The sequence below is a fragment of the Leptonychotes weddellii genome, chromosome 8, assembly GCF_054177405.1.
Source record: "Leptonychotes weddellii isolate Sample4059 chromosome 8, ASM5417740v2, whole genome shotgun sequence".
NCBI lineage: Eukaryota > Metazoa > Chordata > Mammalia > Carnivora > Phocidae > Leptonychotes > Leptonychotes weddellii.
This window is the reverse complement of record NC_138376.1, coordinates 106,659,286-106,678,573: the sequence shown is the minus strand read 5'-3', so window position 1 is coordinate 106,678,573 and position 19,288 is coordinate 106,659,286. Positions and strand designations below refer to the sequence as shown.

General features: G+C 37.3%; 1 protein-coding gene across 1 annotated transcript in view; it reads left to right on the top strand.

Moving 5' to 3' along the window:
• NHSL1 (NHS like 1) overlaps positions 1-19,288 on the top strand; it is a 231,222-nt gene that overhangs the window by 197,192 nt on the left and 14,742 nt on the right. Inside the window, exons 4-5 of the mRNA XM_081829376.1 lie at positions 13,058-13,250; positions 17,446-17,577. Coding sequence (XP_081685502.1) covers positions 13,058-13,250; positions 17,446-17,577 — 325 coding nt within the window. The remainder of the gene's footprint in view (positions 1-13,057; positions 13,251-17,445; positions 17,578-19,288) is intronic.

The window sequence follows — 19,288 nt, the reverse complement described above, 5'->3', positions numbered from 1 at the left end:
TGGAAAGAGCCTAGATGTCCATCGACAGATAAATGGATAAAGAAGATGTGGTGTATGTGTGTGTACACACACACACACACACACACACTGGAATATTATGCAGCCATCAAATAAAACCCGAAATCTTGCCATTTGCAACAGCATAGATGGAACTAGAGGGTATTATGCTAAATGAAATAAGTCAGTCAGAGGAAGACAACTATCATATGAGGAATTTGAGAAACAAGACAGAGGACCATAGGGGAAGGGAGAAAAAAAAAATGAAATAAGATGAAACCAGAGAAGGAGACAAACCATAAGAGACTCTTAATCTCAGGAAGCAAACAGGGTTGCTGGAGTGGTGGGGGGTGGGAGGGATGGGGTAGCTGGGTGATGAACATTGGGGAGGGTATATGCTATGGTGAGTGCTGTGAATTGTGTGAGACTGATGAATCACAGACCTGTACCTCTGAAACAAATAATACATTAAAAAGAAGATAGTAGGAAGGGAAAAATGAAGGGGGGGAATCAGAGCGGGAGGCAAACCATGAGAGACTGTGGGCTCTGAGAAACAAACTGAGGATTTTAGAGGGGAAGGGGATGGGAGGATGGGTTAGCCCGGTGATGGGTATTAAGGAGGGTATATATTGCATGGAGCACTGGGTGTTATAGGCAAACAATGAATCATGGAACACTACCTCAAAAACTAATGATGTAATGTATGGTGACTAACATAACATAATACAATAAAAATTTTTTTAAAAAGTAGATCCTACAGAGTTTGCTGAAGTTGTAAGAAAAAGAAGAGTCAAGGATAATTTCATTTACTGTCTTTCCAGCTTGATCCCTCTGGAGTCCCATTTTTTCCCTCCATCCTTCTTTCCTCCCTTCCTTCCTTCCTTTCTTGAATCTCATTTCAAAAATTATTGGACCCCTATGAGAAATTCTGTTCCACTGACCCTACCCTCTTCCTGTCATCAGTCATCCTTCCCCAGCTTAGATTACATGGCCCACAGATACATTCACTTCTTTGCACACACTTTCAACTCTGCTGGCCCCTCTCCCCTTCTGCCAGCTTCCTAGAGAAATCCCTCCCTCCATTTAATGCAGTTCTATACCTGCTCTGCGCTAAAGCCTGGCTAGCTAAACAAGGCTAGAGAAAAATACTAGGTTATATTAGCTAATTGTACTATAAATGCCTGACCTCAAACCTAAAGTGGCAGCAATCCTACCGTATTAGCTCATCAATTCATTCTTCCACTCTACCAAATTATATTTCACGCCTTCTTCTCAAATCTCCAAACACCATGTTTTCTGCTTTACTCTCAGATATTTACTGTCTTTGATATTTACTGCACTGGGCAAGGCAGGGGGGTGCGGCAATCCAAAGGTATATCCTTTCACAGCCAAACCTATTGAACTGCTTGCACCTGTTCCTCCACGTACTGCACTTTCCTGCCATTGCAGTGGGTGAATAGTCCTTGCTTCTTTCTGCCCTGTTGCATCCCAAGTGCCTAGATTTGGGCTTGGCATGTAGTGAGGACTCAGTATTTTTTCAATGGACTGATAAAAGCCAATTTCTCAAGGACTTCATACTTGCAGTTTACCCCTCTCTTTTACCTAATCAATTTTCTCTCTTTATTGCATCATAACCATCATTATTTGAACATGCTATATTTTCTTTCATCTTGAAGAAACTCTCCTTTGACCTTTTATCCCCCTCCAAATTCTGCCACATTTTTCAGTTCTTCTTTATAATAGAACTTCTCCAACGAACTGTCTAGACTTGCTGTCAACACTGCCTTTTCTCACAATCTCCTTTGAACCCCCTCCAAATAAACTTTTATCCCCAGCATGCTACTGAAATTACTCTTGTTAAGTCTAATCATCACGTCTGCGTTGCCAGATCTAATAGTTGGTTCTCAGCCTGCCTCTGATTCAAACTCTCAACAGCCTTTAACATAGTTTACTGTTCTTTTCTTCTGTACTTGGCTTTCATAAGACCACACACTTCTGGTTTTCCTCATTGCTCACTAGCCATTGCTTCTCAGTCATTTGTTGGGTGCTCTTCTTCCATGTGTCTAAACCTTGGTGTAATTCTGCTCCTCTGAAACAGGCTCACTCCTTTGGGTGATTTCATTGAGTCCCATGGCCTTAAGTTCCATGCACTGAAGTTTCCTAAATTTCTTTCACTAGTCCAGACTCATGCGTTTCTCTGCTTACTATCCATTTCCACTTAAATGTCTTATGGGTATCTCAAACTTACCCAAATCCTAGTATGTGATTCTCCCAACCCTACCTGCTCCTCTCATAGTTTTCCCCACCTCAGTAAACCATAACTCCATTCTACTAGATGCTTAAGTCAGAAATGTTGGGAACATTCTCGATTCTTTTATTCTCACACCTTCAGTAAATTATATAGGATTATCAATTATCGAACCACTACTAAGACCTCCCTCACATCTGATGTTAGGTAATGATTAAGCCCAGGGCATGTTTCTGAGAGTGGCTGGTAGGGGCATGTTGGAGGTGAGGTTGTGAAGGACAACGGCAGGGGAGAGATGGATCAGCTCTGGAGTTACTGAGTCCACCAAGAGTGTTAACAGGGGTAGTGGTGGAGGGAGACTGAGGTGGGATCACGGGGGGCAGGGGGGCATGTTAAGTGAAGGAGTTAGCTTTTATTGCATAGTTCATAGGAAGTCACTAACATTTTTTAAGCAAAGGACTTTATGATTATGTATTTATAACAAAAGTTATATATACCATCTTTTGTTAGATGAAAGTAGATAATACTGAAACTGATTTTCTAATTTATGTAACATATCAAATATAACACTATAACTTCTAGAAAGGGAGTATTTTAACAGACTGATTTCTATTTTTAAAAATAGAGAAATTTTATAAAAAATTCACACCAGACTGACCCAAAAAAAGATAACTATGTTAGGTAATAGATGGGTTTACTAATCTTATTGTGGCAGTCATTTTGCAGTCTATACATAAAGCAAATTATCACATTATACACCTTAAACTTAAACAATGTTATATGTTGATTATACCTTGATAAAGCTGGGTAGAAAAATGAAGCCCATTTTTTTAAAAAATGGACCAAATTGTAAAAATCACAAAGCTCAGATGGTTTCATAGAGAGGGTTCTACTAAAGCTTTAGTAAGTCCAATGCTTGAAACTTTCCCAGAGCAAAGAAAAAGGATATGGTATGAATTTTTTTTTTTTTTTAATGAATTAGCTTAACCCTGAGGCCAAGCCTGACAAAGATTACACAAAGTGGAAAATCAACTGGCCAGTCTCATTCATGAATATTATCATTAGAAGTCATAAGTAGGATGTTAAGAAACATAATCTAACAGCTCATTACAGGACAAATACTAAAAAATCAACCTGAATTTATCCCAATAATAATGCACGGAAATTCAGTTTCAGTTAATCTAATCACACAGTAATCATATTAATAGATTTGAAGAGAAAAATCAGGTCAAAGCCTTGGATATTGACAAGGTATTTGATACAATTCAATAGCTGTTCTTGATTTAAAAAAAAAAAAAACATGATATAGGAACAGGTAGATACTCATAACTTAAAATGTGTCTGCTTTGTCACCAAATCCAACATGATTTTTAATGAGCTATTCTTGTTAGATGAGGCATAAGACAGCACATTCACTATCACTATTATTGTACTGTATGGGAAAAACCAGCCAGAATGATTAGAAAAGCTATAGAATAAGAGGCTCAAAAGTAGAGAAGATTGAACTGATATTATCATTCTTGGTGACTCCAGGAAGATAAAAAATTGAAACTGCTATCAATATTAGAATTCAGTGACGAGTAAGGTATGAAATTTATGTATGGAAATAAATAATTTCCATATCTACAAAAACAAGTTACAGGATGTAGTAGAAAAAATCTTAAGTTGTGCTAGCAGACAAAGAAGGGATAAATTAATAAGTGTAACATCTATGTGAAAAAAAATTTAAATACTATAGAATAACACAAGATTTGAATAAATGAAAAGACTTACTATGCTCTTAGAGGACTCAGTATCAAAAAACTGTCATTTCTGTCCAAGTCAATTTATAAAATTAACACAATACCAATAAGAAGTTGAATAGTTTAGTTTTGGTTTGGTCTAGAGTTAATTTGGGGGATGGGAAGAGGAGGGAGAGAACCAGAGAGGATGAAAGGGTCAAAGCTGGGAAAGCTGTAACACCGAGGAGCACTAAGGAAGGAGGATTGGCTTCACCAGGTATTAAAAAGAGTCAGGAATTACTCAGTGTGGAACCTGAGTATCCAGACCAGTGGGACAGAATGTTAATACAGAATGTAAAGTCCAGGAGTAAACCTAAATCTTTATGGGATTCTGTATATGACCAAGTTGGCATTTGAAATCAGGTGGGAGTCCAGTAACTGTAAAAGGGGCTCCAAGCCAGCAGTTTATGATTTCCATGTTAAGACCAAGACCCTTAAGTGCAGTTCTTAAAAGTCACTCTAACAGTTGGGATTATTTTAGATACAGAGTGTGTAGAGGTCAAATGTGAGGGAAAATTTTGGGGAAACACTTTTACTTTGTATTTCCTTGATAAGCAGTGGGGGTTAGAGTATGGCGAGGAGAACAGTGGACTACATAGAATTTAACAAGTGCTTGGGCTACAAATGCTCTGACATTGAAAGAAGCATATAGAGTGAAAAGCATCTAATTTGCATTCAACGGTATGAAGCATCTATTAGGTGCCTGGGATAGAAGCACTCTCCTAAAATGAGAGTTGCTAATAAGGTAAAGGCTAAAAACCTAAATTAGAACAAAGAACCTAGGGGACATCTCCTTCTGGGTGTTTATTCTAGAGAATTATTCTATAATAATTATCCTAATGCAAAACATTTACTAAATAGGACTCCTGTTTCTGGTATAAGGAATGGTGTTTTGCTAATGATATCTACACGTATCTCTCAAAAGTGTAACAAGAAAAATAATTAAAATATTTCCAACAATATAGGTTATATATAAACCTGCTGCATGAAAAATGCTGTCTGCAAAGGGTTTTAGAAATCTCACAAAATACCTTTCCCCCCACCCAACTGTGAAATCAGAGAGTAAGTCATTGCTTTAATACCCTTCTAGTCTTGACGGTTTTTGTTCTTTAAGTTTTCAGTGCATACCAGTACTACCAAACAGGTTTTTCAGGTATTTGAAGGAAGTTCAGTTATAGATGCCAAAACATTTCCTTTGAGTTGATAGGGCATTTCTTCAACTGCCATTGTTGGAGGTTATATTTGATGATAAGTTTACTGAATCAGGGAAACATTCATAGAGGCCCCATTGTCTCAGCAGAATGGATGTCAGTCATGGGTTACTCAATCTCTTGTGGAAAATTAACCCCCAAACACATAAATTAGACTGGGATTATGGCAATAAAAGGTTGGCTTTAATGGTATTGATAGAATCCCAAATTTTCCATTTCCTGTTATTCTTTGAACTGGCATCTCAGGTTCTCTTTTAGTCCTCATTGATGAGGGATATTTAAATCAAAGGAGGACTTTGAAGAAGACAAAAGGACAGGAGCCTTGCTCTGTAACTGCACACGTTGGAGTCTTATATCACATGATGCTTGAGAACGCCAGCTGGGGGCAGCTTTTGTACCTGTTGAAGCTTCTCTCCATGAGCTTCAGTTTCCACACTACAAAGAGCTATAAGCCCCGTGTTCTAGTTTGCTCAGGACAGCCCTGGTTTACAGCTGCTATCCTATGTAATTATTCAGAGCACCCCCTTTCACTTTCAAAGGAGTTCTGGTTTTGATAGTAAATTACATGGCTACCTTATCTGCCTTGGAGAGGGATGTGGTGAGGTTGAAATGAATTAATGTTTATGAGATTCTTCGTATGGTGCCTGGCACACAGAATATGCTCAAGTAATGATTAGTACAGTATTATTAAACTGCTTGGTTTTTCAAACCAGACTTTAAAGAAAATGATTCCATGGATAGTGGAAGTTGGCCACTCTCCCAGTCATCCTATGTCTCTTATTCCACCCACATAGAATTTCCTGCCTAAAGCAATGAATTTGAGAGGTTTCAGCAACTGCTAAAAAACTTGTGGTGGTCGTGTCTTCGTAGATTATCGCCAAGTAGAGCTGCTAGCAGTCATACTAGTACTAGCTTTATAATAATGGTAGAACACTTTAGAACATTTTCCAAATTTTTTCACACATTGTATCTCCTTTTCCATGGGAACTCCTATGAAAGAGGTATTTTCATAATCATTACTATCATTTTAAAGATCTGGAATCTGAGCCTCAGAATTAATGAAATTACTTTCCTAAGAGCACATGGCTAGAGTGCACCAGGGAGGAGGTGAATGCAGGGCCTCTCACTTTATACTCCCATTTTCTTTTCCTTGCGCAACGTTGGTGAAACGGAAGAGCAAGATTACTAAATTAACCAACTTCCTTCTCATTATGCCTGCTATTGTCATTTTTCATTCCACCGTTGACTTATCTGGTATTCATTCATTCATGATTTTTGGATTTTTGTTTTTTTTAAAAACCATTTAAGTGCTGCTTGGTCTCAATATATACACGTGGTGCCTGGCCTTTGGTGGTATATGGTCTAGAAAACACTTACGATGCCTCTCTTGTACTGGGTCTCTCTGCGTGAGTAATTTCAGGGCGCAGTGGGAACACAGAGTGCTCTACAATTTGGGACACCTTGTTACTATGTATCTTGCAAGCAAGAATGAGAAGATTGGGGATTGTCATTTTTCCAGGCCTTTAATGCATTCAAACCAGTGAGGGTGTCTCTAGTAACTTGTCCCAGTTTCTCTTGTTGTAAACATCCCATTACACTGGAATAAGGCTCTATTCATATCTGCCTTCCCCTTTAAATGGGGACACAGCATTCCTGTCTTGTTGATATTTCTGTCATCTCCCAATATGGAATCAAGCACCAGCATGCAGAAAAGTTTAGGAGCCAGAGACTAGGCTTAATGCTCTCTGTAAGTCTATTTAGTACTTACTGCAGCCATGAGATGTAGCTGGGATTGTGTGCATGTCACAGATGAAGAAACTGTATTTTGAAGATTATATCATTTGTTTCAGATCACATAGTTTTAAAATACTGAAACTGAAATCTCTCTTTTAAAGCAGTGTTATTGAGATATAATTTACATAATATAAATACACATTTTTAAATTATACAATTTAATAAGTTTTGACATATGTTTACACACATGAGCCCGTCACCACAGTCATGACAGTGAACACCCTCAGCATCCTTAAAAGTGAGCCAGGATTCAAATCCAGATCTGTGGCTCCAGAGCTCCTGTTTTCCCTCCAACAATGAGTATATGGGGGAATTGAGCCTTAGCTACATACAGACTTCTCCTCCTCACCTCTCTCTTTTGGGAGTTCTAAATTGCTGAGATAACAGAAACAACATCTTTTACAACCCAATTATCCATCAATAAAAGAGTGAATAAATAAATACGGTATTGGACTGGAATGTATGCCCATAAAATGAATGAATTTTCGGCTCAACAAAAACAGGGTGTGTCTTAGAAACATAAGAACACAACAGAGAGAATGAAACCATTTTTATAAAAGTCAAAGCAAATACAAACATGTAATTTACACATAGTTGTACACACATAACAAAAAGTAAGGGAATGAATATTGGAAAACTCAGGAGAGTGGTTACCTTGGGGGATGCAAGGAGGAGCATGGAGGTAGTTGCAGTTATTGGTAATATTTTATGTAAGTCATGGGTTGGGTAGTAAGTTCTGATGTATTCATAATGTTATGTTATATACTTTGTATATATTATTTATGAAAATTAAAAGATTAAAAACAAATTCTGCACCATTTTAAACATTTATGTTCTAATTTAAGTATTTTCTGTTATTTTAAGGAAAAGATCACTTAATGCAAGAGTTTAAATCCACAGTATTTTAAATTCAATATGTAGTATCGATAAAGGGGCTAGCTTTGTAGTAAATGGACTAATACACTGATGGGAAGAAAAGGAACAAAGTTATTTAATAATGTGGATATGGTCACCACTACCTGGCCATCATGGAGTTGGCTGGATGAACCATGAACTGTGCTTCTGTATGGATCCATTTCTACCATCCCTGCTTTTTTGGTTGTTGTTGGGTCCAGAGGGGGAAAGAGAAATAGGAGAGAACAGAATTAAGTCAGGATCTTTTGTGTCTGAATACATTGAAGGTAGAAGCATATAGCCAAAAAAGACTGCAGAAGTTTTGACACCTTATAAAACCATCTAAAATCTTGAAAAACAAAATAGAGAGATTTAATGCTGGGAAGAAAAACACCAAAGACTGAATAAGTGTCCTGCAAAAAGGAGTGGAATATATGTTGACATCCTCTTAAATAATGCTCTATATAGTTTCATCTGTTCTGTATTTTCATGTAATAATTGCTAAATTTAGCTCTGGTTATAATTCCAGTTTCTAATTTCTAAGAGATAGCAGGTTAAAAAAAAAAAAAAAAAACCTGGGCTAGTCTATGATTCACAGTTAAGCCCACTTTTTGATAACTTGGCCAACTGCCAAACAGACCATATTTCAGGCTCCACTGTCCATCTGGTGGGAGCTTGTCTGGTTTTCAGATAGGACCAGGTCTCCGAAATGCAGGTCTACAGCATCCAAAATCTACAAAACAACTGCTGGTGTGGCCAGTGACTTCCCTTTCTAAATTAAGTATTTTGGCGTGAGTAATTGTTGTTTCATTTGTGTCTCTCCATTCCTTCCAGGACTAAGGGATGGGGTATTGATGAACATTACTGACCAATAGACAGGTCTAAAAGCTGCACTTAAGTTCTGAAGGCAAGGCAACTTTAAACTCAGTGTTTAAAATAACAATTCACTCCATATTGAGGGAGTCCATTAATATGAAGCATGGTGAAGCTATTTGAGTTACTCTCTTCTGAACACAGGGAGCTTGAGTTGCTCAAAACCTACAACTAGTAAATGACAGAGCCAGGGTGCTGATACTTAGCATTTCACTCCAGGGTATAGTGCTCCTTCCATTACACCACACTTCGGGCTTTTATAGATTTTCAAGAGGTTTGTTCTTGAATAAGAGATATAAATGGAGATTTTTATCTTTGGATCGGATAACCCAGTAATTGATTGCAAATATTGTCAAGTTGTTATTTTACACTGTTTAACAGCAGAAACTCTGAGGTCAAGTCTGGGTTCTAATCCCGGTTATCCACTGTGTACTTCCCAAAAATAAACTTACTTTACTCCATTTCCTTATTTATAAAATGAGGCTAAAGCTATAAAGATAAAAATGAGGTACCAATTTCTTTAAAGTCTGTAACCCAGAGCGAGGCATATAGCAATCAGTTACTAAATGGTGACCCTTTTTTAGCCAGAATTCTGCAGGAGTTCTCCATGCGATTCTGATTTAAAGCTTCATGGAACTTACGTTCTCATAGGAGAGATAAACAAGATAAATAACTAAAATATATGTATACAAGTGATATGTACTAAAGAGAAAAAACGGAGAGGGGAGAAACAAAATATTGGGGAGGAGTTAAAATTTTAGGGATGCTGAACGGGTAAGATCTCAACAAGAGGGGGACTCTTGAGTAAACACCCGAAGAAAAATACGGTGTAGATGTCTAAGGGAAGAACATGTCAGCCAATGGGACCAGCAATGGCAAAGGCCCTGAGGCAGGAGTGTGCATGATATGTACAAGAAAGTGCATGGAAAGGGTAGTGTGGCTGGAGTAGAATAAGGGATAGAATAGTAGGAGTTTAGGTAAGAGAGAGCAGTGGGCCATTGGCAGATCACATAGGGCCTTGTAGATCATAGTAAGGATGTTGGGGGCGTTGAGCAGAGGAGCAACATGATCTGACTTAAATTTTAAAAGGGTCCCTCTGGCCTCTGAGAAATAGACTGTTGGAGTGGGAGGGTAGTCAACATAGACAGAAGCATGGAGACTACTTAAGAGGCTAACGTAATAATCCCCAGAGCATTACAGTATCCATCTTACTGGAGTAATTATGATGTGTTCTGCCATTGAGATGCAGGAGGTTTTTCCTATGCCCATTGCTGTGTCTATAAATACTAGGAGGGATAGGAGTCATATCGTTCTGGAAGTCATTACTCTCCTGGTTTTAATTTTGCTTTAGTAAGTTGTAGCACTGCGTAATAGTCACATTTGTATATAACTTTATTCATTTTCTTGCAGATGAAGGGAGTACTTTATAGAACAGATTACCTTTGAAAGTTGTCATACTGGGCTATCCTTGGTGATTATCCCATGGCAAAAAGACTAAAATGCAGTACCCTTTCATTGTGATAAGTTATCAATCCTGACACTATCAGCCAACTAAAAGCGAAGTAGGTTACGAGGGCTGATGAGCACCATTGAGATGCACACAAACTGTGAAACAGTGCTTCATTCACCATCTCCCTTGGCAGACGTCACGTGGAAAAGGGAACCCTCTCTGCAGGATGTCACCCTGCTATTTATTCTCCATCAAGCTGCAGCTTTACTTTTCTTGCTGTTAAACCTCTTTCGTTAGCATGTGCTTCCCATGGTCTTCAAAGCTTGTGCCATATTTCAAGGTGATCTGAAAAATTATTTCTCTGTGTACATCAGAAAATTGGAGTAACCCAGTTTACTAGGTTGAGATCAGTCTTCAGTGTCCTGAAACTGTCATGAAATTCTTATATAAAATTAGTTTTTATTTACTTGTGTGTGTGTGTATGTGTGTCTCCATCTCAGGAGAATATATAAGTCAAATTTAAAAAGACTGTTACAAGTGCAAAAAGGCTGGAAATTATTTATTTATATCACTATGGCTTAGCTGCTGCTGCTGACCCCAAAATTCCCTTGATTGTCTTTCAAGGATCTGTAGGAGTTGTACCCATTTTCCCAGAAGTGGATCAAACATGAATGGATATGGTGTAATTTAGTATCATAATCAGATGTCAGTAACATATGCTCATCATAAGTTGAGTGTATTTATTTGTCAGTTTAATTACAAACATTATTTCACATTTTCCTTTGGTGGGAAAGAAACTAGAATATCATTTTACATGTTTTATATATCAAGAATATAAAGTGGGCGCCTGGGTGGCTCAGTTGGTTAGGCGACTGCCTTCGGCTCAGGTCATGATCCTGGAGTCCCTGGATCGAGTCCCGCATCGGGCTCCCTGCTCGGCAGGGAGTCTGCTTCGTCCTCTGACCCTATCCCCTCTCATGTGTTCTCTCTCCCTCATTCTCTCTCTCTCAAATAAATAAATAAAATCTTTTAAAAAAAAAAAGAATATAAAGTAAAAAATAGAAATGTTTAATTATGGTTTATTTTATATCCTTTATTTCCACAACACCTTTATTATTGATAGTGTTTTTGCAATAAAAGAAAAAACTGGGTACCTGTCAATTCATGATTTTGCTTTCCTAAAGTCACATTTTATTACCATTACCTTCATTTCCATAAGATTTGTCATAGACATTTTCATCGGTATCATCTCAGAGGTCTTAAGAGTAGCTCTTTGGGAGGTTCAGGAGGTAAACGGACAATCCCATTTTACAGCAAAGGAAACTTTAGGGTTCAGGAGCAGCCTGGAGGTCACTTGACTTGCAGGTATAAAGTGAATAGACTCCAGTCTTTGGATTCTTAGTCTAGACCCTGTCCCCAACACCAAACCATTTTTGGTGGTTCTTCTTTAGTCTTTTTTAAATTTGTGGAGGGCTGGTAGTTGTAGAATAAAAGTAGATATTTTGCAGTAAGATGAATCCAAGAGTAATAAACAGTGATGACAGTGTTCTTCTAAGTGATTGAAATTTCTAACTGGTGCATTTCTGTAAGTTTCTTACCAGTGTCCTCTTAGAAACTTGCATTAAATCCAGAAAGGTAACAATGCCTGCTTTTTAAAGACAGATGAATCCTCACAAACATAACGTTGAATGAAAGAAGTAAGTTACCGAAGAGAATGTACACCATGATTCCCATTGGTCAGATACAGGCAAACAAAGCTGTGGTTTTAGAAGTCAGGAGGGTAGTTACCTGTGTGGTTTGGAAGGGGGAGTGTTGAACTGACTTGGGTGCTGGTGCTACGGTACTCCCTTGGAAAGGTTCATTGACTGTTTATTCTTAAGTAAACTTCTTTTAAATGCCTTACTTCCATAGGTGGAAAGTTAGTCAAAATGCTTTCAACTCGAAGAGCCGTGCTTAGACATTTGTTGTATGTTGTAAACTGCCATTTCCCAACAAAAGCCACTTACCCTTATTTGGTCATCATTGTTGTTTGCGAGCACATTGCATTTCTTTTGCGTTCTTGGAGCTGCTTTGCCAAGAACCAGCTGCCCAGCAGCCACAGCGAAGTCCATTGGAAAGTGCTTGCCAGAACAACTTTCTTGCTTGTGCTTTTTAAGATGGTGTGGGAAGAAAGATCCTGAAGAAGGGCTCCCCAGTTAGGATGTTAATCTGTATCAAAACAGACCCTGCCAGAAATGTTTTCATGGAATTCTGATAAGGCTCAGAGCAGAGAGCTTCAGTCAGCTTCTTAGAATTTAACAATTTCACACTGATTTTTTTCATATAAATGGTTTCAGAAGAGCACACATAGTTGAGCAACAATAGCTTCATCATTTCAGAAGTGTTCCTTGAGGTCAGTGCCTAAGAGAAATAAGATTGAGGCTAGAAATTACTGTGAGCAAATAAAATTTTAATAAAAATGGAAACCAGCCACAGCCGTGATGTTTCTCTAGGCTTCTCGTGGTAAACTAAATCCATAAGCTTTCTGACCACAATAAATAGAGGAAAAGCAGGAAGAACTGAAAAGATACTGTGGGTCAGCAAAACCTTTTGCAGTCCTCGTGGTTTAGAGACTAAGGCCACTGTGTGAATCATATATATAACCGGTCATGCTCAAGATGAGTTTCCTTGCAAACCATTGCTTCTTTCTTAAATGTTACCTTTTTTTGTTTGCTTGCTTTAAATCAGTTTAAAAATTTTTTTAAGTAAGAAGTGTATTTTTAAATGTTTCTCCCAGCTGTTTACATCTTCCTCCTTTTTTTTCCTGCAGTGTTCTATTTCTTCATCAGAAGAAGAAAGATTTATTTCTACCAGGAGACCTAAAACGCCAACGTCAAGTGACTTCTCTGACCTTAATACTCAAACAAATTGGACCAAGTCACTTCCCTTGCCAACACCAGAAGAGAAGATGCGACAGCAAGCCCAAACAGTCCAGGCTGATGTGGTTCCCATTAACATAACTGGTATGCTTTGCTTTGCAGATAGCTTTCTAAACATACTTGGGAGAATGACTTTGGCTTTTGTTTGTTATATGCTTTTAGCTCCTCATTTATACGTCAAAGGTAAAAAGCTGTATTCTGGCTTCCTGCTCTTTGTTTAGTGAAAGGAATATTAAAACTTGTATACAGGCGTGCATATGAAATAATTTCTTGCTTGTTAGAGCACTGTATTACCAAAGGTTGATATCATGGAATTCATCAAAAGTGTGTGGTTTTTTTTTTCCATTGAATTACTTAAAATATCTAATTTTAAATATTCTGTTTGAGAACATCTTCTAAACGTGGTCGTAGGTAAGAAAACAATGACATATTTCTCTTCTAAACGGCTATTTTATGTAGTGTTTATGGAAGTGAAGAAATAACAGTTTTGTGATATTTCTAAATGATAGATTTTTTTTTGTCTTCTCAAGTAGAAAAAGGGAAAAATGGCTTAAAATAAGAATATCAAGTGAATTAACAATAAAAATTATAAAAGTATTTTAAAGTTAATAGGATGGTAAAATTATATCTTGATCCCCATAAATTTGAATTCTACAGTTCAAATAAAAATCAGTTCCTTCTGAATATAAAATATTTAGAATATGTTATATTAAGTTGGATTATGAATATTGCCAAACATGAAATTCAAGTTCTTTTAGAATATTATGCTCAGGTTTTAATCATCTGTGATATTTAAGGGGACGAATAACAAGGTACGTAAAGCTCAAAGGCAATATTTCACAAACTTAGAGGAGTTGTTAAAAGATTAAAAGTAAAAATTTTCTTGCTTTATTAGTTCCAGAGCTCGCAAAGAAGATAGGTCAGTGGTGTACCAAGTATAAAATAGATGTGTTAAGAGTTAACATTGGACAGGGTGTCCAAGAGGAACAGATTATTAATAATCGTCATTGATAATAAGTCCATACAAAGCATGGCCTGTAGGGCCAGAACCTGAAAAGAACCAGGTGATCAATAAGGATGAATTTTCATAAAAAATTAGGATGGAAACCCACAGCACCCTTGCTATACTTCTAAAGCTACCACTTTTGACCGCTGTTAGAAAGGCTTGTACGTGTTGATAGTTATTGAAGATGTTTTAAAAACTTTACAGATGTTTAAAAATTCCATTTAGAATAAAAATGACATCTATTTTGAATCATAGAGAAATTTAGTAAATAAGTGCATGAATTATTTTAAATTCCATGTACATTTTCCCATACTTACTGTTCTTAAGCCTAAAGGAATAGCATAGTATTTTATTCCATTTTCTTTGCAAATAACATTGTGATCTTCCCAAGTGTGATTCTCAGGCACCTAGGTCATATCTTTTTAAGATCATTTTTGTAAGTAGCTGTGTTTCAGAATAAAGTGTGTTTATTGCTTGATGGAATATGTGAACACATACTTTCTGTAAGAAAATGCATTACATTATTTGATTGATTAAATGCAGCAGAAACATAATTACATTATATATGATTAAATACCTCAGAAGTAGTATTATAAGATAAGAAGATTGTGCTATGAAATATGACAGTCCTTAATGGAATTAGGATAAATGCATTATCCTGAGATTAGGAAATTTAAAACAGAGTAACTATAGCTTCAGAAATAAAGAATTATTTGCAATGAAATGCATTGTAACAACAGTAGACAATGCCATTTCTTTGAGCTGTAATTCTCTCCTGTTGATGACTAAGTGGATATGAATTACATAGAGTTTAAAAGGAGTCCTTCAGATACCACATAGGAAAGGTGAATGACAGTAAAGAAATGAGCAATGTGAGTTGTGTCAAAAGCAATTTACTTTTGAGTGATTAACATTTTCCGAAATGTAATAATTAAATATAATACCTAATTACATATTTATTGATCTATCTTCTGGATCCATGTGTTCACATACATACACATATATTTCATAAAGAGATGATTTTTCTAATATTCTGATATAAAGAAGCATTATATTTAAATTTTTCACTTTAAGCAATTGACATAGGTTATATAGCTTCCTGCTCTTTAAATGTTATATTTCTGAAGCCCTGGAAAACTTTTGAGACTAAAATGTAGCTTCCCATAGGGAATTTTCATATGTTCATTTATTTGGATGAACATTGACCCTCTAGTTTGATTTTTCAGTCAGGTTCAGCAGGGAGAAGAAATGTCGATAAATATACTATCCAGAGTGAAGCCGGCCAGGCATAGAGGTAGAATATTAGCACAATGAGCTGCCAGCCTGAAAATAATTTAATCCCTTTAGTCAGAGTCCTGTAGGGATTCATCATATTCTAGGGATTCATCATGTCTCAAATGAAATGTATATATGTATAGGTTTCATATTCTGCCATGTGGGATAACAAGTCTTCCACCTGGAAGATAAATAGAGTGGGTAACCATGCTTCAACAGTTTTGACAAACTGGCTTTGTACTAATGTCTGAATTAGCTAAGTTTATTTCTAAGTAGTAACCATGACTAAGGCTGTTTTTCAATTAAAGGGAGTGATTCATTTCCTCTCAACAGGTATTTATTAAATGCCTGCTTTGTGTCAGGCGTCGAACTGAGAGACGCAGGTGGTGCTCAGATATGTGAGTCATGGTACCTACCCTCCAGAAATGTTTAGTCCACCAGGAGGGACAGACCTTTTGGGTCATGATGCAAGATGGAGAGTTCGGTGCCTTTAACAGCGTATGTCTTAGATGTCCATTCTCATGGTTGGTTTCTTAACTTCCTTGGAGTCTGGGTGGTTTACCCTTGTTTTTTTAGGAAGTAAAACTAGAGAGTAGATGTAACTACCAGTGTTTTGTCTGTTCTTAATCCCTTGATCCAAGGAAATTGTCTTCCTCTGCCGCAGGAACTAATGGACCATTGAAGTCATGACTTGCCCCTTACAAGCACCATATATGCTATTGCACATGGTGATGCATTTATCACAGCGATGGCACCTTCTGGTGTCTTACTGTCTTCTCTCAATTGTTTCTGGTTTTCTCCATTAGAAACAAAGTTGCCAGCATTTATTTAAGTTTGTTGCTTCGTAGGTGAAATGTGTTTTGATCATTCAGATCTTTTATCATCTGTATAGATTAGATAAGTTTCTATTTACAATTTATTCCTATTTAAATAGAGGGTACACTGTTTACAACATACCCACTTTGAATGTATGTCAATATTGCTAAAAAGAGTGAATGTTTTTATACTTTCTTTTACAACATAAGAATGATGGAAGTATATAATTTATGTACATATATATTTTTAAAATCTCTTTTTGAGAAGAATAACCATTAAAAAAGACAGTGCTATAAAACTTTCTTTAATTAAACTGGCAAATAATTTAAAGCAGACCAGTCAGTAACTGATACTGTGTCATTTTATGGTTTCCCATTGGTGTGTTAATCACACAAGCTCAGAATGTAGAGATAAAAAAAAAAGTCCTGTGGATGTGGCATTCTAGGTTTGATTGCAAAATTACTGGAAATGTCTGAATTAAGATCAATTGTAAAAGGTGATTATGAAACAGAGAGAAAGCAATTCAGCTTTAACAACAGCGTGCTACTGGGTCTCATTGTGGTAAAAGTACTTTATCATTATAAGGCTTTTTTTGGTCATGATAGTTGTATCTCACACCATAGCAATTACCAAATTGTCTTTACCAATGTCCAAATTGTCACCTTCCCTGACTGAAAGAAAAAGCTCTGCATCCAAGAATCCTTGATTAAGTTGTTTGTATCATCACAGAGGACAAGCCATTATATTGCTCTCTAGAGATAACCAAATAAACCCAATATGCCCATTGCTGTCTCATGTACACTAATGTAAAGAGTGATTTCAGTGACCAGAGTGCTTATGTAAAACACTTCCAAAATGACCCATTTTTTAAATAACACAGAATCACTCTTCAAGTGTGTTATTAACAGATTTGCACTTGTTACCTCAGCATGTTTGCAAATGAGATCAAGGTAATTCCTTTGGAAGGACACACACCTGGAAATGAAAAAAAATAGCCTTATGATGATAATCTGCTTTCCTTCCTTTTTTTTTGTCCTTCAGCATTCATTTATCATCATATGACTGGCTAACATCATTATTAATACCTTCTTATCATTTTACAACAAGCTTCTGGAAGAAAGTGCATGGTGTCGGCTTGCTTGAAAATAACATTGCTTTGCTTATTCTACTACTCTGTATTAGGGGAGAATTTCGATCGCCAGGCCAGCCTTCGGCGGTCTCTAATTTACACAGACACTCTGGTAAGACGACCGAAGAAAGTCAAAAGGAGAAAGACTATTACAGGAATCCCTGACAACATACAGAAGGAGCTAGGTATGGCTCATCAGAACTGTATTCTGTTGTCCCTCATTACTGCTCAGCATTACAACGCTAACCTCATCCTGGTGCTTATGAGATCAATACATTCTGATAGCCGTTTGGTGTCCCCAGAGGGACAGCTTCTCTCCTGAGTGAGGCACTGGGTGCAAGTCTTAACATCCCGTGCAGATGATTTGTTGAATTTTGGTGACAGGAAGAGCTTATATGAAAACTGTTAACTGGGATGATGGAAATGTACGGTAATGTCCTCATCTCTGTGAACCTTGCATATTGGGTATTTCCACAATGAAATTCACCTTTCATTTAGATCTTAAGTGTTCATAAAACTGAAAACTCATCCTAGGACTTTAAATTATGAATATGGACTTCACTAGTCATACTGACAGTGTTGGTGGCATTTTGTCATCAAAGAGATAGCAGTGTGGGATAATTAGTAAATTTCGGGACACTAGGAAATAGTCATTTGTGTTGGATAGTGCCTTAATGGAACTTCCAATGAAACAATGTCAATAGGTTTCTGGTCAGTACTTTTCAACCTGTGATAAAAACAGGAAAAAAAGACACCCCCCCTTTGTGGGGGGGGGGCGCTGGTGGAGAGGGTTATTTACTTCATAATTCACTTACCTGAATTACTTCTGCTTATCTTTATATATGCTTTGGATAATCCTTTCTTTCTATATTCACTTCCTCTCTCTGGTTTTTAATGGGCCCATCGGGAATGTCTACAGAGCAGCCGAGCATATCAGTCAGGGGCAGGCACTCTGATGCCAGGCTGCGTGGATTTGAACCCTAGCTCTGCCACTTACTCTCTGGGTGGCCTCAAGCTGGTTACTTTACCTCTCTGAGTCTACTTCCTCATTCAAATAATGTGGTTGGTGATGCTAACAGAGCATATCTCATAGAGTTGTTTGAGGACTTAATGAATTTATACAGATGAAGCACTTGGTGCCAGGTACTATATGTTTACTCTATGTTAACATAATAGCTGCTTTTATAATTATTGTAGAGAATGTAATAGTACCCATTTTGAAATTTACCTCTTTGTCTTCAGCCAGCCTATGGAGGGATTTCCTTATAGTTGCTTTCACCTGATGTTTTTACTTTTATTCACTATTGAAGGTTATAGTCTAGAAATGCAGAATAGTGATTTCTGAACATGCCCAGGAGCCTTTGAGTCAAAATGAGTTTATCCTTGCTATGGTGATCTATCTGTTACAGCACTTTGAGGTGGCATTGCAGCTTCCGAGTGCTACAGACATTGTTCCCATGTGTTTTTTCCCAGTACCCCTGCTTAAATGCCTTGTATTAGGGATGGAAGGCTCATTCTTCTTTACCTGGTATTCTCTCTTTTACTGCCTTCTGGTTCTACAGTATGTACGCTCCGCCTTCCAGAGTGAAGCCACAGTGGGACAAGAATAGCAATGCTTTGCTTTTGCTCTAGGTAGTTCCAGTGACCCAGATGACATACAGGTGCCTGTCTTATTTCATAACACAGGGTTTTATCACATACAAAGGCAAGACTGCATCCACAGGATTTATGAAATTTGTCTTTGGTTCGTGCCCCTGCATCTGCTTCCAGATCTGGGCCAGCCCTCCTGGATCTCATTCTTTCAGACTCTTTATTATTTTTTTTTTCCCTTTACGTGACAGCTAACTAATGTGAGAAACTAGTACATACTCTTATGTTCAGTAGATGCTTAATGGG